Source organism: Papio anubis, chromosome 12 (assembly GCF_008728515.1).
Source record: "Papio anubis isolate 15944 chromosome 12, Panubis1.0, whole genome shotgun sequence".
Taxonomy (NCBI): Eukaryota; Metazoa; Chordata; class Mammalia; order Primates; family Cercopithecidae; genus Papio; species Papio anubis.
In genome coordinates, this window is record NC_044987.1 from 15,158,630 (window position 1) to 15,185,510 (window position 26,881).

The following is a 26,881-nucleotide window of genomic DNA, read 5'->3' on the forward strand; positions in this document are numbered from 1 at the left end:
GTGACGCGAGACGCGGGGGTGTGGCTCTGCCGGCCCAGGCGCGATGAGGCGGCTGCCCGCTGGGTGGCGCCGATTTCCCGGGGAGGTCCCTTCTGGGACCCCGGCGGAGGTGGGAGAGAGGCAGGCAGGAGCCGAGGCCGGGGAGCTCTCTGCGTCAGCTGCGGACTGCGCCGCGCCAGCGCCAGCGCCAGCGCCAGCCGGGACTCACCCGCAGCTCCATGCTTGTGCCCGGTTCGACTCGTCCATCCTCCAAGCAGAGGCAGGTACGTGCCACCTGTCGGGAATCGGGGAGGGGGGATTCGGGGATCAGTGCCGGTTTGGGGCTCAGAAAGTAAGGTGTTCACGACAGCCTGGGCAGAGTGAACACTAGAAATATAGGGAGAGAGCCGGCTGTGCAGGGACGCTCCAGCTGTGTCTGCCAGTTGTGTGAGGGCTGCCGCTGACAGCCCAGGGTGCCAGGAAAAGCCATCTGTGTGTTGATCAGTGTATTCTAAGGAAATGCTGCTTCGGCGGGTCCTCCTCGCTGTGCCCTGGTATATCGGTGGTATGTGGCCCGAGAGTGACACTGACACCCCTCCCCATGTGTGCGTGCAGCTCACTCGCTGCTCTTAAAGCTCCCCGGGTTGTATCTGGTCAGTTTGCTAAAGGGGGTTGGGGGCATGGGGTGTGCAACAATTAAGCGAAAGGGGAGATTTTCCACCAATCCCTAACCAGAAAAAGGCAGCTTTGAAATTCTCACCAATCCCACACCAGAAGCATGCACGCGGTGTTCCGAAGAGAGCAACTTCTCAACAGTCAAGGGAAGCCCTAGCCAACCCATTCCAGCCCTTCCCTGAAGAGTGAACATCCTACCTCCTGACCTGGCTGCCTTTAGAATGGGACTGAGCTGGAGGTAGTGGTAGGGGCTGCTCACCTCCCCTGGAATGGGCATGAGAACATCCCCCAGATGGACCCCGGTAAAGCAGAGGAAAGGAGAACTGACTGGACTAAGGTCGAGGCAGGCCCCTTCCTTTGATGCTGTAGATGCAAGTCAGACTAGAGTCAGAATGAGGACTGGAATGAGGGCGTCCTCTGAAGTGCATCATCAGGACCTGGGCTGAGTCAGTAGCCTGTGCTAAGACAGGGTGGAGGCACCAAGCTGGGTACTCCCAGTCCTGGGGGAGAGCCATCGAGAAAACGTCCTGGGAGCAGACAAGTGCACCAAGGCCAGAGAGGCTAAGAACCCTGTTCCTTCCTCTTGTGACCCTGCCCAGCCCAGCTCTGTGGCCCTGGAATCCTGAGCCCTCCCACAGGTAGAGTGGAACCACCCCAGAGGGGCCAAGCATTCTCCTGGTGGTCTGGGGGAAGCTGTGCTTGCCGTATTTTTCTAGGCAAAGGGGGAAGGAGCCCAAATGGGCTTGGCCTTTCTCTGCTTGGTGGACTGGACATCTAGGAAGATGGCAAGCCTTGTTTGCCCTTTCCGGTTATGGGACATGGTCAGTTCAAAAAACCGTGGGACTGTTCTCTGGCATTAGAAAGGCACACGTCCGGTCAGGAGCAGTGGCTCATGCCTGTAATCCCAGTACTTTGGGAGGCCGAGGCGGGTGGATCACGCGGTCAGGAGATCGAGGCCATCCTGGCTAACACGGTGAAACCCCGTCTCTACTAAAAATACAAAAAAATTAGCCGGGCATGGTAGCAGGCGCTTGTAGTCCCAGCTACTCGGGAGGCTGAGGCAGGAGAATGGCGTGAACCCAGGAAGCAGAGCTTGCAGTGAGGCGAGATCATGCTACTACACTGCAGCCTGGGCGACAGAGGGAGACTCTGTCTCAAAAAAAAAAAAAAAAAGAAAGAAAGAAAGAAAAGAAAAGAAAAGAAAAGAAAGAAAGACAGAAAAGAACCCTTCCCCAGGAGTAACCTTCCTTTTCTCCCTAGGAAAGTTCTCCTGGTAAGGTGCCATTACTAATAATACCACTAATTATAATAAGTGGAAGTATTCAATATAATCATCATGTTTATTGAACTCTTAACTATGGGCCAGGAAATTTACAAATATTAATTTATTTAATCCTCACAACTGAGATAGACCATTATTATTATTATTCCTGTTTTGTAGATTAAATAGCTAAGATTCAGAGAACTTAAGTGACTTATCCACTATTTTGGAGCCAATAAGGGAAAGAACTAGCCTCCAAGCCCAGGCCGAGAAGTCCATTAGAAAAGAATGTTGGACTGAAACCTGAGTACTAGTCCCCTTTCTGCTTCTGGCTATCTGTATATGCCCTTGAGCAAGCTGCTTTCTTTCTTTAGGTCTACTCTATCTCAAAATTAAGAGTGGGGCTAACAGTATGGCTTCTTCCTGTTCTCTAATCCTGTGACTGACTGCTCTGGAAAATCCACTTTCTCCGTCTTTTTGTCTCAAGTTCCACCCCCACCCCTCCGTGCTCTTTTATGTCCTCTTTCCTCTTGAATCTCCCCATTGTTCCCCTTCAAAATGCCCCCCTTCCAAGAGTCCTTACAGACCTCCTTGGCTGGCACTGGCCTGAAGGGGCAGCCCCTCAAGGGTGGGTACGCCACTGCCCCTTTAATTCTCCCGGGGCTTGGAATGCAAGTGAGTTGCGCTCACCATCTCTGCGAGTGTGCGAGGTCAGATAAGATACTATATATATCGGAGTCAGTAACCTGAGCTCCGGATTACCCAGCCCGGAGTCAGGCTCCAGCTTCTGGACTTTCCACTGCATTCCCTGCCCTGCTGTGGAAGAAGAAGCCCCCAGCTCCCATCCAGTGCCCCTGGACACAGGTCAGTAGCTGCCCCTTTGGTATCTGAGCTTCTCTGGGACTCTACCTAGAGGAAAGACATCAGTGTATCTAGGATAGCATGTAAGAGGCCACTCCACTGGGCCTGGTGGGTGTCAGGGGCAAGACCAAAGGCTCCTCCAGAGGCTGAGAACAGAGGAAAGATAAGGCCCTAGAGGAGAGGGAAGGAGACCAGAGTTCTCCCCTGGGGAAGGGACACCAGGAGAGTACCTGGGCAGAGGTGGTTGGAAAAGAGAATGTAAGGATCCCAATACTGCCTGGAGGCCCATTTCTTTGCCTTGTCTTGGAAGCATAGAGATGCCCACCCCACTCACAACCCCAAATCAAGGAGCACCCTATAGAAACTGCCCTGGGCCCACCCACTTCTTCTCCACCAGTCAGGATTCTTGCCTTAATCTCCAATCTCTTTATCTTACCTCCTCCCCTCCCCCAGCTCTTGGTTAACTACTGGGAGCAGGAGAAAGAGAAATGGACCCAAATTCCCTTGGATGACCCCTTGCCAGGGCAGGCAAGAGGATTAAGCTGGTGGATCAGTGGGTGCTAGCCCCTGATAGACAGAGCCTAGTGACAGGCTGGAGAGGAGGGGGCCAGCCGAGGCCCTGGGGCCTGAGAGGAGTAGGCTGAGTTCAAGGACTGTTTGAGCATAAATATGCCCCTGCCCCCACAATCCCCTACTCTACCCACGTCCTCTACACCTGCCAGGATTCCCTCATCCCATCCTCTAGGACCAGACACTTGTGCCCAGATAGTGCAGCAGGTGACCGGAGCAGCTGGGAGGGCGGGTCAGAGTGCAGATGGAAGGAGACAGGGCCCCTCTCACCCGCCTTGTCCTTCAAGGTCAGCACATTCTGATGCTGTTAGCAAGTGGCTTCAGGAGGCTCTGAGGTCACCACTGTGGAGACTCCCAGCCACCTGGCGGGACTGGCTGGGACTCCCCACTCACCTTTTCTGGGCACCTGAGTAGGAGGGAAGACTTAACCCTGTTTAGGCATGCTTCTGAAACTCAGCTAGAGGTTCTCTATCCAGGCCCCAGTAGCAAAGCAGGCTTTCACCCTCAGAAAGCCAAGCAGATCTGGGCAGAGAGAAGCCATGAAGGCAGAGAGAAGCCTGGGGGCAGAGGATGGGTGATGTGGGGCATCACCCATCCCCTGCCCCCAGGGCCAGGAGTGCCTGGAATTCCTGGGGAGCAAGTCCCTCCCCTGGCTCGGCAGGTTAGGGAGCCCTTCACATGAGCAACAGGAAGTGACAGTGGCTGAAGCAAAGGGGTTGGCTGCCCCCAGGGGGACGGGGTTCATTTTAACCCCTGACTCACCCAGCATGGGTACCTTGAGGAGTGGGCCAAGCTGCAGCCAGGGTAGGAGGCTAGGGACTTGCTCATAACCAGGCCAGGGACCCAAGGCTCTGAGCTGGGGTAGATGCTGCTGCCAGGGAATACACAGGGGCTTGGCACAGTGGGTGAAATGGAGGCTTCCTGGACCATCTCGCGGCTGATCAGTATTGTTCTAGGGCTCGAGTTGCACCTGGCTTCGCTTTCATTCGCCTGCAGTGGAAAATGCAGAGGGCTGCTCCTGCCAGAGTCTGTACACCCCATGTTGTACCTAGAGGAGAGGGAAGGAGACCAGGGCTCTCCCGTGGGGAGGGGACGCCAGGAGAGTACTTGTGCAGAGGTGGTTGGAAAAGAGAATTTAAGGATCCAGTACTGCCTGGAGGCCCATTTCTTTGCCTTGTCTTGGAAGTGTAGAGATGCCGGAGGGCGGACACCTGGATCCTGTGGTGGTCCTTCCCTCAAACCCCACCTACAGGTCCCAGTCCCGACCCGTCCCATGGAGAGCCAGGGAAGAGTGAAGCAGGGGTCTGGGCTTCAGGCCAGCTATAGCGGACAGAGCATAGAGCACAGGTCCAGCCCAGCTCTGCCACTGCTCCCAGTGTGACTTTGGGAAATCCACATCGCTCCCAGCATCACCAATTTCCTCATCTGCAAATGGATATTATAACAGCACCTACCGCTTAAAGGAGTCAGGAGGGTTCAGTGAGTTAATACACTGTGTCCCAAGCCTTAGTGCAGTTTTAAGCTTTAATAACTTCAGAAATACAAATGCTAAAAACTTCATTTGAAAGTTTCCATATTTAAATGTCTTATATATTTATTTTCTAATTGTGAATGTTTTTTAAAATTTTAATTTAAATAATTTAATCTGTCCAAAGAGGTGTGTAAGTTGGAGACATTTATGTCTGAAAGAACTCCAGCTTAAACCCGCACTAAGACTTTTTGGGGTGCTCTGTGTATGAAGCACACCTAGAAGAATGCATTACATGGCGAGGGCCGGAGAGCTGATGTGAGGCTGCAGAGAAGATGGACTCAGAAGCTGCATGTGAAGTACTCAGCATGCCTGGGGCCTGGTTCAGAGGTGACCAGCACCAGCCGGCTGGGGTGACAGCTGCTTGGCTCACATGTCCTGACAGGAAGCCCAGGCCTCTGTGCAGAGGAGTGCTGCTGCACCTCCCAGGAGAGGGAAACTGTGCAAAATGACAGGAATCTCTGACAGAGAAGGAAGGGTCCAGACACCTCAGTGAAGATGGCCAGGAAGAGGAGCTGGGCAGGGGACTGCCCCCGTTGTCCAAGGTGGCAGACACCTGGGGAGGCGCTGCCTGGAGCTGCGTGCCTGTACTTGCCAGCTCTGGGTAAACAGTGAAAGAAGCTGGGCAGCAGGGGCCCCGCACTGGGCAGGGAGGGGTATGGGGGATCCCAGCCAATCGGCTTGCATCCCACTGTCCCATGAAAGGGCCATTCAGTTCAGGCTGTTCCTGTGGCAACAGGGAGACTCGCAGCCATGTGAGTGCCCGTCCTGTCCCTGTCTTGCGCGGCGAGACTCCGGCCAGGGCCCCAGCCCGCTCTCCTGCCCATAGTGCGTTCTGTGGCCTCCAGGGACAGCTGTGCAGGTAATGCCAAGGGGCACCAACCCAGGCTGTGCCTTCACCTGGAAGGTGCTAGGACCTTTGAGAGTGAAACTGGGGGTTGTGGGAGGGGAGAGACATGTGGAAGGCCCCCACCCCAATAGGAACCCTCTCCCCAGACATGGGAACTGTAGCTAGATGTCAGAGCCGAGAAGCAGCTTCCGTGGAGTATTAGTGATGGCATGACTCTTAGGGCTGCTGGGAGGAGGGGGAGGGGTCTGGCAATCACCTGCCAGATGGAAAGGAGAGTGGGGATTTGGGAGCCTTCCTGGGAATCTGTGGGCCAGAGGTGTGGCCCCAACTCCAGCTCTAAAGCCTTTCAGAGCTGTCTGTCGCTGTCCTCTGGACCTTGTTTGGCCCCAGCACTTCTGCGTCATCAGCAGGGCCAAGGGATGTCACGGGCTTGGGGCGCTGCCCGTAGAATGCCAATTCCCTGAGAGCCTTAGTGTGGAGGAGGGGGAGGGAGAGCTGTGGGGAGGAGCCATGAGCTCATACCCTTGTTGTGGGGGTTGTATCTGATTGGCTGCCTGGTGTCCCAGAGCCCAGCTCCTGAGACCTGGAATCTCTTTGACTTTGCATTATTGATAGAGTTCTCCAAAGCGAAATAGAGCAGGACTGGGCCTCCCACCCCCACCCTGTGCCTCTGTCTGTCTCTCCCGCTACGGTTTCCCTCTAACCCTGTGTGATGTCATCCCCCAGTTACCTTTCCCTAGAAAGGGGTGAAAGTTGTGCTGGGCACAGTGGGCAAAGAAGTATACATGGAGGGCCGGGGCCCCCTGGGCCAGGTGGCAAAAGGACAATAAGATGGACCAGGCCTTTCTGATGTCAGCCTGGACTGAAAACTGCTGGAGTTCTCAGGCAGGGTCAAGGAATGCTGTTCTGGGTCCTATATAGAAGCTACCTGCTCATCTCTCACCCCTGTACCTACCCCAAAGCCTTGTGTGGACTGGGATTCTAGAGCTTTCTGCCAAGCCCTTGCATTTGGGGTTTGGCACCATCTCCTCTCTGCCCTGATGGGCTGGGTTGCCCAGCCAGTGTCTGCTGAGTGGCCAGATGTCTGCCCACTGCCTGCTTCTCTCGCTGGGGGCTGCATGGGGAGGCCTGGTGTCCCAAGCTGAGGCTAGAGGCTGGCCAGGCTGGGAGACAGCCAGCCCTGATATTATCATAGACCTACAGAGGGCAGAGCCAGGCTGCCTCGCAGTAGCTCGGGGAGGAGATGGTAACCACTGTCATTGTGGAGCCCTTCACGTGTTGTTATCTCATTTATTCCTCACAACAGCCCTGTGAGGTAGGAATTATGAGGATGGTGGTTTTACTCATTTACAGATGAGGAAGTTGGGGCTCAGAGAGGTTACATGATTAGTGCAAAATCACCCAGCTAGTCTATCACAGGGCAAGTCCCACCACTCTGAGAGTCCTGAATGGCTCTGCTTCCGTCCCCCTAGAGAGCCCCCCAAGAGCCCCTGATGCCCTCGAGGACAGGGTTCTGACCCTACTTGCTCCTCTGCCACTCCAGCTCTATTGGATACAGGCTGCATGTTTACGGCAATGGAAGGCCTCTGGGGGTCCCCAACTGACCCTAAATCTGATGAGGGGGTGGTAACTCAAGGTTAAGTGGAAAGAACACTGGCCAGGATTTCAAAGACCTGGATTCCAGTCCTGGCTCTGCTGGTGTGTGGCTGGGGAGAAATAAGCACCACTTTTCCCATCTGTACAACAGATAGATTAAAATTCATGATCCTCTGGGGCTTTCAAAGCTCCACATTCAGCAGTTCCTTCACTAGACCCTCCCCAGCTGCTGGACTGGAACAGGGAAGGACTGGGAATGCCACGTGCAGTGCAAGATTTGGGACTGTAGGGGGCCCTCTTTGCACAAACATCACCAGGACCAATTTGGGATCCAGATCCATGTCTGTAGAGGAACCCTGTGTTGGTAGAGGAACTCTTGGGAGGCCCAGGGCCCTAACTCCACTTAGAACAGAAGCTTAGCTCAGTGACATGAGTGGGTTCTACTTCACGAGTGTCCCTCACTGTGGGACCAGCAGCAGGTGCTGGTGTCTGGGGAAAAGGTCTGGAGACCACGTTCTGGCCCCTCGCTGTTGCATACTCACTCACGGCCTCCCCTGCCCACCCACACCCCATTACTTCCTCTCCTGAGCCTCCTTGGCCTCACAGGGGATCTGACCAAATGATCTTCAGGTCATTCCAGCACAGTCTAGGTTTCCAAAAAGACACCTGCTCATCACATAAGTCAGAAGGGACAGAAGTGGTCTTAACTCCTGAAATATCCAGCATTCTCAACCCAGGGGTCTGTGGCATCCCCCCAGCTCAAGAGTTTCTGCAGTTGCTGAGGCAATGGGATTTGAGCTGGAAGACTGCGCGGCTTGGTGGGCTGTGGAGGTCGGGTAGCCCCTGCTTGCGTGTTTGAGTCTTTGAATGGCCAGGATGCGCTGATTCCCTGTGTGGCATATAAAAGCCACCTCATCCCTTGCACTCTCACTGAGGCGTGAACACACAGGTGCAAGCAAGCCCGTGTGCACACCTGTGTGCATGTGTGTTTCTCAGCAGCCAGCCTGTCTCTTGTGGAAATGGACTGGGAGCTCTTAGGTTCTGGCCCAGCTAGGGATGGTGAGCGGGTCTGTAGGAGCCCGACACCTGGCAGGGCCCTCTGACAACTACTCTCCTTGTTTTTCAGCCCATGAGGCTCCCAGTTCCCACTGAGTGCGACCCTGAAGGATGTCCCAGCTCTCCTCCACCCTGAAGCGCTACACAGAATCAGCCCGCTACACAGATGCCCACTATTCCAAGTCGGGCTATGGTGCCTATACCCCCTCCTCCTACGGGGCCAACCTGGCTGCCTCCTTACTGGAGAAAGAGAAATTTGGTTTCAAGCCGGTCCCCGCCAGCAGCTTCCTCACCCGTCCCCGTACCTATGGCCCCTCCTCCATCCTGGACTATGACCGGGGCCGCCCCCTGCTGAGACCCGACATCACTGGGGGAGGTAAGCGGGCAGAGAGCCAGACCCGGGGTACTGAGCGGCCTTCAGGCAGTGGCCTCAGTGGGGGCAGTGGATTCCCTTATGGAGTGAGCAACAACTGCCTCAGCTACCTGCCCATGAATGCCTATGACCAGGGGGTGACCCTAACCCAGAAGTCGGACAGCCAATCAGACCTGGCCCGGGATTTCTCCAGCCTCCGGACCTCAGATAACTACCGGATAGACCCCGGGAACCTGGGTCGCAGCCCCATGCTGGCCCGGACGCGCAAGGAGCTCTGCACCCTGCAGGGGCTCTACCAGGCAGCCAGCCGCCCTGAGTACCTGGTGGACTACCTGGAGAACTATGGTCGCAAGGGCAGTGCATCTCAGGTGCCCTCCCAGACCCCTCCTTCACGAGTCCCTGAAATCCTCAGCCCAACCTTCCGACCCATTGGCCGCTACACGCTGTGGGAGAAGGGAAAGGGTCAGGCCCCTGGGCCCAGCCGCTCCAGCTCCCCGGGGAGAGACAGCATGGTGAGTTTACCCTTGGGGACTGGGGATGGGCTGGGGAGGCAGCCACTTTTGGAGAACAGCCAGGCTGAGGGCTTGACTCCCAACCTGACTGATGATTGACGGCAGCCGGTGGCTGCTCCTGGTGGAGACAAACAAGAGAGGTCATCCCAGCACGTCTGGTGCCCCCGGGGCTCCATGCCGAGGGGAGGGGCTTTCCCGCTCTGCCTAGAAAGCCCACTCAGGGCCTGTGCACTCGAGGATAGTCCAGTAGTGTTCTCAGGAATGCTCCGCTGCCCCCAGTGACCCACTCTTCTCACCTTCTCCTTTTCCATCTGAGATGCCAGTGCCTCCTGCAGGCCCTGCCCCGACCTGGGCTGGATGCAGGGGCCCCAGACCACCAGTGCACCCAGTAGCAGGAGGGCGTCCTTGCTGCGGTTACATCTCCCCTCTTGTGCAGGTTTTATTCCCTAGCCCCGAGGCCTGGCTTTATATTTGGACATAAGACATCAGGGGAAGAGGGACTCTCCTCTGAGTGACACTGGCATGCTCAGGACTAGGGTATCAGACAGCAAGGCTTATCATCTGGCTTTGGAGAAAGTAGTGGAGAAATCTTTATCTAGGGCTTGAGACAATCCAATACCTCTATTCCAGCCCTGCCTCAGCTGGAATGAGAGAAGAGGCTCTGCTGGAGACTGACCAAGGGCTGGCATGGCCTTGCTCGCAACTAATCTCTGAACGCGCCTCTCTTGGGGCACTGACGACATCTGCCTTTCTGTAGTTATTAGTGTGCCCATTAGGTGGCAAGCTCTCAGAGGAGGAAAAAGAAATCCTATCTCTAGATCCCCTGCCACGTGCCTCCCACAACAGGAGCTGACCTGCTGATTGCATGGATGAATGGATGGATGGATGGATGGGTGGGTAGTGGGATAGGTGGGTGGGTGGATACATGGGTAGTGGCAGGTAGACAGATGGACAGGCAAGCATATGGACAGAAGGGCGGGCTGGGTGCTGTGTCTCCTCCGTTACCTTACATACCCCTCCCTACTGCTAGGACAAGTACATTTTGAAAACAACAGCCTGCCACAGCAAGAAGTGCTGCTTGGAGGGCTGATCCAGAAAAATGCAGCAGGGGTTCAGGACTAGGGGCAGGACCTTGAAGCTTGCATAAGTAAACATCTTGAGAGGGCAACTTTGATAATATTACTTAGGGAGTCTTGGCTTTGCTGTGCCATCTGTGAAGTGGCACAGGAGATAGAAATGCTGGTGCCTCCCAGAACTTTCAGAACCTGACAAGGCAGGGCTGGATCCACTGTAGAAAGGAGTGGAGAAGAGACATGTGTCACAACAGAGCTGGCCTGGGGGGAAGTATCAGCTCTCAGGGGGCCACATGCTGGGCTTGTGGTGGAGCAGGATTCACTTGGACTCGGCTGGTGCTGTTCATCCCCAGGGCAATTAGAATATGGCTCTCCTCAGAGGGGTTTGGGTCCTAGAAGCCTCTGCAGGGCTCCCTCCCCTTGCTCAGAAGAGAAGGGTTGTTGCATGGTCAGCAGTGCTCCTTAAAGTGGGGTCTGCAGACTGCCTGTGTCAGAGTCACTGCAGGGCTTAACGATTCACCCAAACCCACTGACACAAACTCTCTCGGGATGGGGCCTGGGAAGCCGCTCTTTCCACAAGCTCTTTGGGTGATCTCTAGGCCTGCTGAAATGGAAAACCTCACCACAGACTAAACTACAGACCCATCCTCAGCCCCAACCATGAGAGCAGTCAGTATTCGCCTTTACTGGGGGTCAGATTCCACTGGGAATCTGCCTCCTCCCGGCACAGGCATGGCCCAACCCTCCTGGGAGTCTGCTGCCCTCCACCTCTCCAGAAGGGACAACCCTGGCTCCTCCCCACGGCTCCAAGGCCAAGGTGAAGGGAATTTTGAGAGAGGATCTCAAAGAAGTGGCAGATTGCCCTGGGACAAACTCAGCCACCCTCATCCAGAAGCAACTCATAAGGCGCTTTAGCCGGGAATGCCCTGCAGTTGAGCTAGTGTTTCATTCTGAGCTCATGCCCCAGAAGATACTGCCAACCAGCAGAGGCCTCTCCAGGGTCAATGGTACAAGACCTTTATTTAACCTCACCCCGCTCTCTCCACCCCTCTTATCCTCATTTCGTGGAGCAGAGTGCATCTTGCTGAGGTGAGAACAACACTGCTCATGGGGCCTGGACCACTTCTTTCTAAAACTGGGTCCAGTTTCTTTCTAGATCTCCATCTGGGGGTCTTGCCTTCTGAGGCACTCATTTGTGGTGCTCAGTTGACTAGCAGTGTGACCTCAGATAGGCCCCTTAGCTTCTGAAACTGTGTCCTCCTCTATAAAATGAGTGATCATAGTTCCCACTTCATAGATGACTTGAGGAATGAAAATATAATGTATGTGAAAGGGCCTGGCACGTTGCCTTATAAATGTTAGTCCTCCTTGTACCCTTCCGGTGCTTTGGGAGGCAAGAGATGTGTGTGAGCAACAGTCCCTGCCCTCAGTGCCTTCACAATTCACTTAGGGAAATAAGTTTGTTTTGTTTTTTTGGAGATGGAGTCTCGCTCTGTCACACCCAGGCTGGACTGCAGTGGTGTGATCTCGGCTCACTGCAACTTCCACCTCCCGGGTTCAAGTGATTCTCCTGTCTCAGCCTCCCAAGTAGCTAGGACTAGCGGCATGTACCACCACACCAGGCTAATTTTGTGTTTTTAGTGAGACGGGTTTCACCATGTTGGCCAGGCTGGTCTTGAACTTCTGACCTCAGGTGATCCACCCGCCTTGGCCTCCCAAAGCGCTGAGATTACAGGTGCGAGCCACCACACCTGGCCGAGAAATAAGTTATTAAATAGGTACAATGGGAAGGCAGCCCTGGGTGTTCTTGAGTGTCACAGGTGGAGGGAAAGGGAGAGGTCATCTGAGGCTGGGACAGGCTGCTCGTGACCAGTGGAAGGAACAGTTGGCTGCTCTAACCTTGGACACCTATCGGCTGGGCTGTATTTCCCAGACTATAAAAGGGAACATTCACGCCTGCCCTGCCCACCTCACAAGCATGCCGTGAGGCTCAAAGCAAATAATGAAGGTGGAGGAATGTGAAATCAATAAAATGCTGCGGAAGAGGTCATTTAAACTTAAGGGGGGAAAAGAGATCATAGAAAGGGGGCATTTGGCAGCTGACTAGAGTAGGAAGTCCCCCCCGTACCAACCCCGTGGGAGAAACAGAGGTAAAAAAAGTACATCCTGTGTCCCAGGGGGTTCTCAGGGTAGCTGACCGGAGCGACAGCTGGCATTCATTAAGGGAGGTCAACAGCAGGCTGTGACCAGGGAGAACGGTTCTAGCCAGACTTCTTTCCCTCATTAACAGTAGCATTCAAAACGAACCTTTGAATATCACAGACTCAGCTGAGCATGAGTACAGAGCTGGCGGGGGTGGGGGGGAGGGGGCACCACATAAATTCAGAATTATCCCCTCCCCATGCTTGTGTAAGCACCAAGAAAATGCCAGGCCAGGGGGGTGCAGCTCAGCACTTGTATAACGAGGGCCTCTCCTGAGACTCCACCTTCTGCTTAAAATGCAGAGAGGAGGAAAAGTGATGGTGGAAAAAAAGCATTCACTACCCCCAGTGGGGACTCCAAGTCAGTCCAGGTGGTTCAGCCCTGCAGAGAGCCAGGAGCCCCAGTCCCAACCCTGTCATCTCCCCACTCCGCCCCACCTCTCCTGTTCCCGGGGCCTATGGAAGGACAAGCTGTTCCCACTGAGCCCTGCCAGGGCTGCGCTTTAACCCCTACAATCCTTCCTAATCCCCCTCTGCTCCACCCCTCCAGCTGCTCCTCCCTAGTCCTGGCATTCTGCCCGCTGGCCTCTGCCCAGCCCTTGCCCCGCCCTGCCCAGGCTACCCTCTCCTCTCCCCAAGAAGAGCCAGGGGTTGGTTGGCCCAGGGCCCTCCAGAGCAGTCAGCAAGCTGGGCACCTGCAACTCGGAAGCAGAGCCAGGGCTGAGGCTCAGAGTCTGGCCCAGCCTATTCTCACCCACCCAGTCTCTTCGACACCCTTACCCTCTGCTCCAGGACCTGTTTCTAGGAGCAAAAGGTCTGGGAAACTGAAACCTGGGTCCTATTTGCCACTGGGGCTGCTGACTCATCTTCAGAAGCCTTGGGTTCCAGCTGTTCAGTGACAGAGAGATTATATAAGCTGAGGTCATGTGATTTTTCCCTCGGGTGGGACTTTGGACTTGAATGCTGCCCTGCAGTGAGCGGAGGTTACTCCAAAGAGAACAAGTTGCGGATAGCAGGGGCTGTCCTGGAGCTCCTAGGTGAGAAGTACAACTCGCCTCTCGTTCCTCGTGTTCTCGCTCCGTTCACGCAGCCATACTGGCCTGCATCCCTGCTGCCTTGTTTGTCCAGCTTGGCGGCCTGAGATCCTGGGGTCTGTCCTCACCTACTCCCACCCCAGGTTCACTCAGCCACCCTGAGGAGGTTGAACTTCCTGAAGTCATGAATCTGTGTTGGCAGCATGAGAAGGTCACTAAAGGACCTTAAGCCAGAGGGACCCCTTGACCAGGAGCTATACTAGCTGCTGTGAAGGAAAGGGCAGTGGGTTTGTGGTTTGTGACTAGAATCAGCAAGACACTGATGTCGCCATCCCTTGCAGACCGGCTGTGGGCTGTATCCTGGCTGTTAGCCTTGGTGCTGCCTTATCCAGGCTCAATTTCTCAATCGGTGCCCAGCACCATCCTCCCACCTCCTCCTCCACCCCCACTCCAGGATGTCTTCATGAGTTAATGTGGTGCTGGGGTGGGGCTCAGCAATGCAGAAGTTAATCCAAGCCTGGCAAAATGTTCCTTGCCCCTGGGGGAGCCGCTCCACTGACCACCGGCTGCAGAAATGAACGTCATGTTCAGAGCCCAAAGCTGCACACGTGGCCCCTTGTACCTTCTCACCTCAATATATACATAAAACTAGCACCCCAGACAGAGATATATGCAGAAGAAGGAGGTGTGTGGGCCTCTGGACTCCAGCTGGTTCAGGCCAGACTGCCTGGCCTCAAAGGAGTGCAGAGCTTTTGGCCTCTTGGGGTCCATGTCATGCAGGGAAGCAGACCTTCCTACACAGAGTGGGGAGGATAGGCTGACCCTCTCTCCCCAAGGTGCACTGTGGGGCAAAAGCCCAACCCTTAACAAGGACTCAGAGCCCCTACCTTTTCATCCATCAATCAATCAGGCCACCGGTCTGTCCATTTGCTGTGGTAATCGCAGGCACATGCTGGGAGCCAGGCTTTGAGACATCTGCCTTAGCCCCAGCAGTGTCCCCAAACCCTGGCCCAAGCTGCCCACGCAGATCTGAGAGAAGCAGGATACTCTCAGTCCCAGCCCTCATAGAGCTAGCCCTGACTTTCATTTATATCACTCCATCTCATGCCAGGAAGGACTTAAGGTGAAAACAATTACTTATCCTACAGGGGAAGCAGGCCAAGCCCAGGTTCTGAGGAACAGCAGTCCGGATGCAGGAATGAGCCCAGCTCAGATTAGCTTAGTGTATTTGAAGCACAGAGAGTCACTGAGCCAGAGCCGGATTCAGATGCCAGAAGCCTCTATCCTTTGTATCCATCCCACTCCAAGAATGGCAGTGAAGAGAAAGGGTCTCACAGAGACCTGGCTGGCTGAGATGAGCCAAGGTCCTTTGTGGCCGTGTCCTGCAGCAGTCAGACCTGCTTGACTAGACTGGACCCTGTGTGGATTCTTTCCTCCCACCCCAGACTTCTCAAAGTGCTCCCACACTAAAGCTTTCGCCTCTGGCCCTCCCTGCTCCTAGCAACCCTTCTAACCTCCTAAATCCCAGGGAAGAGGGAGAGCAAGCTAGCAGAACACCCAGATGTCCTGGGTGGGAGTGCTTACATCACTGTGTCTAAGTCATGGGGAAACAGGCCAAATGCTATAGTGGGTGAGCACCTCTTGGGCAGGTCCCCCCAAGCCCAGCAGCACATGTGTTCAACATGCAAAACCAGACTCGCACCCCACCCTCTGAGGCTTAGTGGGACTCCCAGGATTCCCAGCAGAGCCTGGTCTGGCCCTCTTTAGAGACAAGATCAACACCGTTTTTTAAGAACCCACTAAGAGAACCGAACCCACAACCCTGCCCTTGAGGAGGTTTCGGTGTGCTGGCACAACCATGACAAGCCACACGCAATCTAAGACCATGTACAGGACTCTTTGAAACACTTATAAAACAAAGATAAACATATTAAGATAAATTAACACCATGCAAACCGAATGCGCATAGACTGAGGATATGCAGTAATGGAGAGTTTAGAGCTGGGTGGAGTTAATTAGGGAAGTCTTTTGGAAGATGCAAATTTTAGGCAGAATTTACAAGTAGGTAATTGGCAGAGACAAAGAAGTACATCTCAGAATTTCCTGTTAAAAGCGTGGGTTTTGCTGTAAGACAAAGCCCCACATTGTCATTTATTAACTTTGCAGTCCTGGAAATTCATTTGACCTCTCTAGGCTTAAGGTCCTTCACCTTTAAAACAGAGGTAATAGGCCGGGCCGCGGTGACTCACGCCTGTAATCCCAGCACTCTGGGAGGCTGAGGTGGGCGGATCACTTGAGGTCAGGAGTTCACGACCAGCCTGGCCAACATGGTGAAACCCCATCTCTACTAAAAATACAAAAATTAGCCAGGCATGGTGGTGCACACCTGTAATCCCAGCTGCTCCGGAAGCTGAGGCAGGAGAATTGTTTGAACCCGGGAGGCGGAGGTTACAGTGAGCCAAGATCGTGCCTCTGCACTCCAGCCTGGGTGACAGAGCGAGACTCTGTCTCAAAAAATAAAATAAAAAATAAATAAAATAGAGGTAGTAGTTACTACAGCATGATGTTATTATAGAAATTAACTGGGATAATATATATAAAACCCTTAACTCAGTTCCTGTGATCTAATAAGTACTTAATGAGTGGCAGTTTTGGTTTTTCAGCAGAGGATAAGCACAGGCTGGTCGACAGCAGTGGTCAGAGAAGACTGAGGGTGGTGGGCCTGTGGACAGACAGCCTTGGAGAAAGGCTACCTGAGGCTTCGGGACTGGATGCAAGGGCAGGTGCTCTAGTTGTGATCAGATGATCAGATGCAAACATTGCTTCAGATGGTGTAGGGCTGGCTTGAAAGCGTCTGGCTGGAAAGGAGGCTTGGAGAAAGGCTGCTGCAGTTTGTCCAGGGTCCAGGTTCAGTCAGAGTCTGGGTGAGGACAGTGACTGTAGAGATCACCCGTCCTCACATGCCCACTCTCACTGATCACAAGCAGACTGCCTGTGGTTCCTGTCCCCTGCCCCCTCCTCCCACCACACTGCTGGCACACAGGGGAGGGGGCAACTGTCCCCACTCCTCTCTCATTGGCATGAAATTGCTGCTTTGTGGGTGGCCTAGGGTACCGCCATACATGTGTCCTGGACACAGTCCCCATGTAGCTGTGGTCATGTGTGCGTGTACATGTGGGGATGAGCACACCAGAAAGAACAGAAGGAGCCCACAGATGAGTAACAGCATACACTGCTGCCTCTTGGAGTATTTTTAAATGCTAAAAATACTGGCTAAAAATAGCCAGCAAGCTCCAAACAAGACACTTTCTCTAGGCAGATTCGTGAGCTTCCCTGTTAGGTGGAGGGGTGGAGCATCAGAAATGAAGCCTAAAGACCCCTGATCTTCAAGCATCGCTGTGCTTAGGGTCAGAGTAGAACTCTCGCCCCCGTGCCAGCTGAGCGCCTATTTCCCCACTATTTATTACTTTCTTCCCAGCTCCCCAAAACAAGTCAAATTTGAGAGTGGGTAGAGCTGGAGCTGGGTAATTGGTTAGAAGAGACCAGAAAAGAAGCCAAGTGAGAAGGTGACCTATTGGGCCTTATAAAGTATGGGCACTGCCTCTCTTGAAAGAGGCCAGACAGGACTGTTACGAGGAGGGCAGCTCAGCCCCTAGGCCGTGAAGGTCTATCTTCTTAACCTGGGCCCACTGACCTCCACTGACTGCATGAATTTGGGGCTTCACCAGGGCCTGAGCACCCCCAGAACGCTAGACAAGTTTGTGCATATGCGTATTTCGCCCTGAAGAGAGAACAGCTTTCATCACGTTCTCCAAATGGTTTGCAGCCCCCCAAGAGTTAGGAAGTGTAATGCTGCCTTGGGGGAAGTTCACCCGGTTGACACTGGGTCTTGGGGAGACGTCCTCTACGGGCCCCAAAGATCACTTATCCTGAGCTGAGCCTCAACCCCGAGGCCGGCCAGGGCCTCCGGGCTCCGGTCCTGCCTCCCCCGCGGGCCTGCCTCGCCGGGGGTCAGCGGGCTGGGGGGGTCGCGGAGCGCGGGGAAGGCCCGGCGGGGGAGGACCGACCTTGCTGCCTCGTTCGGGTCCGCGTGCTGGCGCCGGGGGCGGGGCGGAGGCGGGGTGGGGCGGGGCTGCGGGCCTAGCCCCGCCCCAGCGCTGACGTCGCGGAGCCCGAGGCGCCGGCTCGGCAGCCAGTCGGCCGGAGCGCGAGAGCAGGGACCCGGGCGGTTGGCGGCGCACGCCGGGGAGGTTGAGGCGGAAGAGCGCGCGTTCGGGCCCCGCGGTAACGGTTACCTCCGGGCGCCGCGGACAGTGTCCTGTGGCGGTCCCGCCGGCTTCGGCGTCCGGACTGTGGCACCGCGCGGGGACTCCCCCCGCGCCCCCGCTGCCAACGTTAAGCGAGGGCCAAAGCCCGCCGCCCGCCCCCCAGCATGCGCACCTCGTACACCGTGACCCTGCCCGAGGAGCCCCCCGCCGCCCCCTTTCCCGCCCTCGCCAAGGAGCTGCGGCCGCGCTCCCCTCTCTCCCCGTCCCTGCTGCTCTCCACCTTCGTGGGGCTCCTGCTCAACAAAGCCAAGGTACGCGGGCCCTTTTCCGGGACCCCCGCGCCGAGAGCCTGGGGTCCCGCCTTCTCCCTGGCCCCTGCCCGTCACGCGCCCCTAGGTGAAGGGACGGATTCTTCCCAGCCCCCACCCCTCCTTTCCCAGGGTCTCCTGGCAAGGAATGCCCCCTCCCCAGGTGATCGCACGCTTACTCGCGGTCCCCTCCCCTGGTAGATGTCCGACGAGCCCCCCTTTCCCCCTCCCTCTCGGTGACCCCGGCACCAGGTGGTGGCTCTTGGCCTCTCAATTCCTGGCACCTATCAGGACAGGTGCAGGAAAGCATAACCTTGACTGGGTCTCGGTCGGTGTGCTAGGGCAGCACGCTGGACCCTGCGGGGGTATTCCTCCGAGGCCAAACCCCGGCCAGGAAGGCTGGGCAGAAAGGGGCCGCCTCCCCCTCACTGTCCACCAAGGACTCTTTCCCAAGGGTTGGTGACGGGGGTCCTTTGACCCTGTGAAGGGCAGAGGAGGTGCAGACAGGTGACAGAGGGTAACTTCCCCTTCTTTCCGTCCTCTCCATTTCTGCAGCGGGCAGCGGGTCCCTCCGAGGAAGCAGCCCCCAGGGGAATGCCAGGGCCGAGGCTGGGCGCTGCGGCCTGGGGAAGGGATAAGGGGCCCGAGCTTGACAGGTCTTATGTAACAGGCACCAGCTCCCATGCTGGCAGTGCGTGCCCTGCCCCGTGCCAGGGCCACACCAGGCTTCCTAGCTGCAGCCAGGACTTGAGGCGACCCTCACCACACAGGTGAGGTAGGCGGGAAAGCCCTTGACTGGGGTCTCGAGTGTGAAGACACAAACCTCGGCCTCTCCTACCGAAGGGTGCCCAGATGCTACCTCCGCATTCACCCAGGCAGGGCTCTCCTGAGCCCCCGCTCCTCCTCTAGAAGGTGAATGCTATTTGCTGACGGTGGAGGTGCCATCTGCTCCCTGCAACAGTGCTTGCTACTGAGTCAAAACTAGGTTTGCTGATGGCTCAGTGGAAGGAAGACTGGGTCCAAACTTTCTCAACTCTTTGCACATGTGTCCCAGTATAACACACCTGGGGTCATTTCCTTCTCTGGCTTTCGCCAAAAGACGCTGGCTGTGCAGGGTCTCCCACCTTCTGAAGTTCTAGCCCCTTTTCTCTCTGTCGACCCTGAGGTAGGATTGTTTGTCCTGTAAGAAAGGTCACTCTGGGGACATTCTGTTCCCCTCTGAAATGAAAAGTGCTGACTTTCCCTGGAGCTCCTGATTTCCTATTCTTGGCAGAAGAATATCTGGCTGGGCATAGAGCAGCCCCGCTCCCCCATCCTCTGTCGCCCCCACTCCTGTTATCCACCCGCCTTCTACACAGAGCACCTAGAAATTGGCATGTGGTTTTCAGCTCAGGAAATTTTAGACAAAGGCATCAACTCCCACCCTAAAACATAACAACTAAGGGTCCTAACGATGCCTTAAAGGAGCTTCTCCCATCTCCCCACTCCCCAGGCCAACAGAGGGGTTAGATCGTCAAGAATAGTAATTGTGGGTGACAAGGTGTCCTTCTTGCCCCTCACTGCTGGGTGAGAATTAAGTGTCAACATCTTAAAACACCACAGGAGTGCTTCTGTAGACAGATGACTCCGTTTTCCCATGTCCCCACCCCCATTAGCGCTGAGTGACTGTTGTCTCAGCTGAGGGCCTGCTTTGGTGAACATTGACATGGTCACCAGTGGTAGAATGCTTTCCCCTGCAGCCTGTTTAGACAGATGTCATCTGAGGCACGGGGGCTAAGAACTAATAAAGCACTGCCAAAAATAGACGTAAGGGTGGGTATTCTGTTGGGGGCAAGCTTTAACATTTAGTTCCGAGTGGGCAACATGGAGACTTTTGCAGCATTTCACCTATTCTGGAAAATGCTGAGAAGGTCTTTGTCCCAGGGAATTATCTCTGTTGCGGCCCTCTTGTTACTGTCAATAAGATTCAGATGTTGTTTGGGGCCATATACTGCCAGCCCTAGCCAAGTTCTCCAAGGATGCTTATATCCCACCTGCTGCCAATTGGCTTTTCTCTCTAGCTGCAGGTTTAAACTGGGTCTCTTTTCTGGGTATATTTTTTTTCCCTACCTGTTAGGGCTAGCCCTGACAGCTGGCCAGGAAGGGATCCTCTTACTTGTGGGATCGGTAAGGCAGTTCTTGAGAAAAGCCCTCCTTCAGCCTGCTCCTCCCCCCCCCCCCCCCCCCCCCCCCCCCCCCCCCCCCAGCTGACAACCTCATGGGCTTTGAGCTGCTGACAGCCTCATAGGCTGTCAGCACACGGCATGAGTAATTTTAGCTGAGTTATTTCAGGCTCCTGTTCTGATCAGGGCTGAGCTGGCCCCACGCATGCCCCAGTGTTGCTCCAGAGTTGCCTGCTCCCAGTCCCCTCCCTGAGAGAGGGGGTGGCAGACTCATCTGCAAACTGTTTCTTTAACCCTTTGAGCCTGAAGGTTTTCTGACTCCTTGGAGATATGCCCAGGATTAGCCAAGAGACCTTGACAAATAAGCTCAGAGTCCTCGATCCAGCACCTGTTCTCTCTCCAGCCCCCTCACCCGCCTCCGCTATAGGGCCAACAGCAAGAGTGGCACTTTCAGCCAGGCCCTTGCCTCTGCGGGCCCAATCTGCCATCTCCAGGATTCCCAGCCGGTGGCCAGTCAGGATGTTGAAACCTGAGCCAGGCAGGGAGGATTCTCCCAGCCTTTAATCAGCCCTTAGGAGCTGATCTCAGCTGGAAGGAATTTCACCTGTCTCTGGCAATTCAGAATGGCAGGCTTGCTTGAGTTTTTCCCAACTGAAGATCGAAACTCAAGGTGTTTTGTTATTTAACTTTTCAAAACCTCCTCAAAGTGTCTATTATGAGAGCTACTTTATATATTGGACTTCTAGGAGTACAAATATAGGTCATTTGAGATAGCACCTGGATTTGGGACTCGAAATTTCTTATAGTAAGGAGTCAATATGTACCAAATATGTGAATTCCCAGTCTCCACTATAGCAGAGAATGGAGAATAACATAAATATGGGGGACAGGGAGATACATAGTCAATACATACTCAATAAAGCAAAGCCCTGAAGAATATTTTCTTGGGTGTTGAAAATAACAGGCATTTAGGCCAGGCACGGTGGCTCACGCCTGTAATCCCAGCACTTTGGGAAGCCAAGGCGGTTGGATCACCTGAGGTCAGGAGTTCAAGATCAGCCTGGCCAATATTGCGAAACCCCATCTCTACTAAAAATACAAAAAATTAGCTGGGCGTCATGGCACACACCTGTAGTCCCAGCTACTCAGGAGGCTGAGGCAGGAAAATCGCTTGAATCCACAAGGTAGAGGTTGCAGTGAGCTGAGATCATACCACTGCACTCCAGCCTGGGTGACAGAGTGAGATTCTGTCTCAAAAAAAAGAAAGAAAGAAAATAACAGGCATTCCTCAATCCTCTTTCCTACAAAGTATATAGACGGGTAAAGTTGAAGAAAGAATATTATGTGTGGCCTGCTGCGTGTGACCCCAGCTGGTTAGAAAATTGAACAGGAGAGCCCAGCACAGGCCTATCATCTTTGCTTCCACCTTACGCCATGTGTTCTTTGCTTGCAGAATTCTAAGAGTGCCCAGGGTCTGGCTGGTCTTCGAAACCTTGGGAACACGGTGAGTTCCTCCTGGCCTGCTTCTTCCCCAGGCCCACCCCCTACTATCCTGACTGGAGCCATATAACCAGAGTTCCCTCCTGGTTGTGGCTGACTCCCTACCCATTTAGCCAGTTGGCACTTGCCCTTGCCGGCTGGTGTTTCACAGAATTGCTGGGCTGTGCTTTACCCATCCCCAGCAGGAAGCACTGCTAAAAGGGAGTTGCCCTTTTACCCGTCAGCCTGCTCTTCTCCTGGATCCTTCCCCTCAAGGACGCCCATCACTTCCCACACACTTCTGTCCGTCGCGTCCATGCCCTTTTGTGCACCCCTATAGTAAATAACCAATTACGTTACCTATGCCTGGAGTGGGGATTTGCCTCACTTCATCCCTTTCACCTATGAAAAAAGGAACTTGAGGCTATGAAAGGATTCATTTCTAGGTAGATAAACCAGAGAGCCTCTGGTAGTAAGTAACAGAGGTGAAGGTGGGACTCTCATCTCCCCACTGATTGCCTGGTCATCTCTTGCAGTGCTTCATGAACTCAATTCTGCAGTGCCTGAGCAACACCCGAGAGTTGAGAGATTACTGCCTCCAGAGGCTCTACATGCGGGACCTGCACCACAGCAGCAATGCACACACAGCCCTCATGGAAGGTGAGGGGCCCTCTGTCACGTGCCCCTGCCTACCCCTGGATGGTCCTCCATTCCACTGGGGCTGTTCTAGGAGTTGTGTCTTAGACACTCCTATCCTGTCTTTCTTTCTCTGCTTGCTTTTTGTTGGGATTCTAGTTTCAGAGTTTCTTATAGAAAATATCTCAGCTGTCCTATACACTCTCTCCTTCCAATAGAGTTTGCAAAACTAATTCAGACCATATGGACTTCATCCCCCAATGATGTGGTGAGCCCATCTGAGTTCAAGACCCAGATCCAGAGATACGCACCGCGCTTTGTCGGCTATAAGTAAGGGCCTTGCAGACATGTCCTCCAGGGTGGTGGCAGCAGGAGCAGGTTCTTAGGATAAGAGGTGTTGCTCACCCTCCTTCCTTTGGGTTCAGTCAGCAGGACGCTCAGGAGTTCCTTCGCTTTCTTCTGGATGGGCTCCATAATGAGGTGAACCGAGTGACACTGAGGCCTAAGTCCAACCCTGAGAACCTCGATCATCTTCCGTAAGTAAGAGGAGAATGCTGTGGGGAAGCAAAACTTTTGTGAACTCGAGATTTTTACCCACCACTTTGGGGTTAATGATTTGGGAAGAATCTGATTTACTTTTGAAGATGAAGGATCTAGATTGACAGACCCTTAAACTTAAGTTTTGAGCTTTGACCGAATTGTCTTCTCTCTCCGGTTCCCAGTGATGACGAGAAAGGCCGACAGATGTGGAGAAAATATCTAGAACGGGAAGACAGTAGGATCGGGGGTAAGCGCATGGAAGAGAAGATGCTTATTTTCACTGTTGCCTGCTCTTGCCTGAGTGGAGCATAAAAAGCCCTAAGAATCACTCTCCCAGGGAAGCCTGTTTCTGCCCAGTGTCCAACAAACCAAAGCAGGAACAGCAAGAAAGAAGATGCTGTGCAGGCCAGCCGTGGTGGCTCATGCCTGTAATCCCTGCACTTTGGGAGGCCAAGGCGGGTAGATCACCTGAGGTCAGGAGTTCAAGACCAGCCTGCCCAACATGGTGAAACCCCACCTCTACTAAAAATACAAAAATTAGCCAGGAGCCGTGGTGGGAACCTGTAATCCCAGCTACTTGGGAGGCTAAGGCAGGAGAATCACTTGAACCCAGGAGGCAGAGGTTATTGTGAGCCGAGATTGCGCCACTGCACTCCAGTCTGGGGGACAGAGCGAAACTCCATCTCAAAAAAAAATAAAAGATGCTGTGCAGAAGACCATGCTCTATTTCCCGTATTTCAGCATCTCATGGCCTTCTCTTCCCCAGATCTCTTTGTTGGGCAGCTAAAGAGCTCCCTGACGTGTACAGATTGTGGTTACTGTTCTACAGTCTTCGACCCCTTCTGGGACCTCTCACTGCCCATTGCTAAGGTATGCACCCCAGTTGCCCACCTTGTTGAACTCCCTCTCCCGTCCTTTCATGTTGACCTCTGACCTTTGCTTTTTTCCCCTTCCCAGCGAGGTTATCCTGAGGTGACATTAATGGATTGCATGAGGCTCTTCACCAAAGAGGATGTGCTTGATGGAGATGAAAAGCCAGTAAGTCACCCTTCAGTAATAGCAAGAACAAATTTCCATGGGACCTACTGGGAAGAGGCTGATACCAGCAGATCCAGCTGAGGAGTGACTAGACTGGGGCCCACTGACTTCCCCCACAAGTTCTTTCTGTTTGTCTTCTCTCTCAGACATGCTGTCGCTGCCGAGGCAGAAAACGGTGTATAAAGAAGTTCTCCATCCAGAGGTTCCCAAAGATCTTGGTGCTCCGTATCCTTAAGATCCATCAGGGCTGGGACATGACTTTCAAGGGGGACTGATGACAAGGGGCCAACAGGTGAGGGGAGCAGAGTCGGAAGAAACGGACCGTGTAGGCTTTCCTTTTGTTGTCTGCCCTTCTGCATTGGTTTGACTGTCCTTGACTCACGTCAATGCCAGATCTGAAGCGGTTCTCAGAATCCAGGATCCGAACCAGCAAGCTCACAACGTTTGTGAACTTCCCCCTAAGAGACCTGGACTTAAGAGAATTTGCCTCAGAAAACACCAGTGAGTATCTTCCAGTAGACAGGGCAGAATGAAGACGCAGGTGTGCAAGGCCCGAGGGAGGGTAGGAGGAAGGGGCGCTGCCAGCACCAGCTGCTGAGAGACGCGGAAGGAGAGGCTGGAGGGAGGAAGTCGGGGCAGGGGGGCCTCGGGGGCTTGACGGCTGCCTCCTCCTCAGACCATGCTGTTTACAACCTGTATGCTGTGTCCAATCACTCCGGAACCACCATGGGTGGCCACTATACAGCCTACTGTCGCAGCCCAGGGACAGGCGAGTGGCACACTTTCAACGACTCCAGGTGAGAGCCAGGGCAGGGCTGGAGCCACCCACCCTCCCCAACCCCCACCAGCCCCCAACCCCCCACGGCTTACACCTAGAATGGATGGGAAAGTTCAGGGCCACGAAGCCGCTGCCCGTGGGGAGCCTCCCTGAAAGGCCGGCCGGCTTCGGGGGCACCGGAAGAGGCCGGCGCGTGGTCTCCGGGTTCTGCCCCCTCTCCGGGCTGACTCCCCACTCTCTCCGCAGCGTCACTCCCATGTCCTCCAGCCAAGTGCGCACCAGCGACGCCTACCTGCTCTTCTACGAACTGGCCAGCCCGCCCTCCCGAATGTAGCGCCAGGAGCCACGTCCCTTCTCCCTTCCCCGTGGTGGCCCCGCTCCCTAAGTTTCTTAAAAAGACAAAAACAACAACAACAACAACAACACACAAACCTGACGAGAAAAACAAACCTGAAGCTGCCGAGCAGGAGTGGACGCAGCCTGGTCAGGGTCTGGAGCAAGCAGCCGGGCGTTCATGAGCTGTGGCCTGGCAGGGAAGATCGCCTGGACGTGGAGGCAGCGTCGCCCCGTGCCCTCGGCGTCTCCGTTTGCATTTGTAAACTTGTGGGCTTCCTATGTGTCAGAAACAGCCGCGTCTGTGGGGAGCAGACCCTCGCTGCGCCGTTGCCCGCCGCAGTGCCCGCGCCTCCGAGGGGACAGCGCCCTCTGGAGCTTGCTGGGAGCATCGCCGCCTGGACGCCCGCGCCGCGGAGGAGCAGGCGCCCATCACCACCCGCACCGCTCGCCGGTCCAGAGCCCGAAAACACCCATGAGCCAAGAGCCCTCTTCACGCTGCTAACTCCAGGGGACAGACGAAAGGACATCTTTGGAAAACGCTGGTTTTGGTTTTTAAAAAGTCCAACTTTTTTTTTTTAATTTCCATAACTAAAGTGTTCAGACTGGAGTGCTCTCCTTCAGGCCTCTTCTTAGCTGGGACATTGCACTGGTCCTTTGTTTTTCCAAGTACAACTTTTCTAATGCTAGCCGTGGTGCTAGGTGGGCGTTGGCCAGGCCCCAAGCACAGCCACAGTAGACCTGGGATCTAAAACAAGTTTCTGTTTGGGGGGTTTGGGATTTTTTTTTTTTTTTTTTTTTTAATGTTATGAATGGAATTTAGTTGCCTCCAAGAATTGTGCCTTATAGCATTTGGGGACCAGGGGGTAACTGCCCCTCCCTGAAATATCCCTCAGCCTCTTCCCTTTTCCCCAGTGCCATGTTCACACCTGCCCGGGAAAGGGATCCTGCCCTTAGCCCTGGCTCGTTGTGCATTGCAGTGAGGCGAAGAAGAAAGCAGGTAGGAGATTCCTTCCAACGGTGCATCAAGTTCTTCCCGCCCACGTCCTCTAACCCACCCCTGGTCTGCTCCCCAGCTGTTTGAAGGATAGCACAAGCCCCTCGTCCCTAGAGCTTCTCTCCCCTTTTATTTATTCTCTTAACACCCCTTTCCCCCCGGCCTTCCTGCCCCCGCCCCCTTCTCAGAGCCTCCTAGACAATAGGCCCTTTGGACCGAGTTTCTCAGGGATGCCCAGGCCGCCCCTCAGCCCTTCTTGGCGTTGGTCTCCAGTCCTGCCCTGGGAGCTGGAGTCTGGGTATTTGGGGCCATCTTGCCTCAGTTGTATGGTTCTTACCTGTGGGCTCAATTTTGCCCTACATAGTTGGACAAAACTCTGTGCTGTCCTAGCGAGTAAAGCTGTTCACCCACACAGCTGGGCCCGGCTTGTGCCCCGCGGAGCCTGGCACGTTCCAGGCCCCCAGGAGGAGGCATCAGAGAAAGACACCCTGAGTTTTACTGGCCTGACACCCTTCTCCAGGGAAGACCTGTGAACCTGAGCCCAAGGGCAAGTGTACACTTGTTTACTGTGTAAGCAAGAGTAGAAGAATGTCTAATGTACAGTGGAACCTTGTACAGAATAAATAATAGCTTTGAGAAATCAGTTGGCAGATGTTGGAATCTTGATTTGGGAGTGTTTGAACCTAGGAAGGACTCCTAGGGTATTAGGGGCCATCTATTTAATTGCTTCAACCAGTTTGTAAATTCCAAGTTTCTGGAAAAAGTTTGAACAT

The 26,881-nt window shown here is 54.5% G+C and overlaps 1 protein-coding gene across 5 annotated transcripts; it reads left to right on the plus strand.

The window, feature by feature from the left end:
- USP2 (ubiquitin specific peptidase 2) lies at positions 1 to 26,751 on the plus strand. 5 transcript variants are annotated; one of them, XM_009187485.2, is made up of 13 exons: positions 1 to 263; positions 8,447 to 9,261; positions 21,761 to 21,811; positions 22,323 to 22,446; positions 22,641 to 22,752; positions 22,848 to 22,958; positions 23,145 to 23,209; positions 23,729 to 23,832; positions 23,920 to 24,000; positions 24,147 to 24,225; positions 24,394 to 24,501; positions 24,677 to 24,797; positions 25,025 to 26,751. In XM_009187485.2, the coding sequence occupies exons 2-13, from the start codon at positions 8,488 to 8,490 to the stop codon at positions 25,110 to 25,112; spliced, it is 1,818 nt and encodes a 605-aa protein (XP_009185749.1). In that variant the 5' UTR covers positions 1 to 263; positions 8,447 to 8,487; the 3' UTR covers positions 25,113 to 26,751. The 5 variants fall into 5 exon arrangements, with proteins under 5 accessions (XP_009185749.1, XP_009185750.1, XP_009185751.1 ...); XM_009187486.2 differs by lacking the exon at positions 1 to 263 and adding an exon at positions 2,676 to 2,779; XM_009187487.2 differs by lacking the exon at positions 1 to 263 and adding an exon at positions 5,609 to 5,736.
- Positions 26,752 to 26,881: the final 130 nt, after the last annotated feature.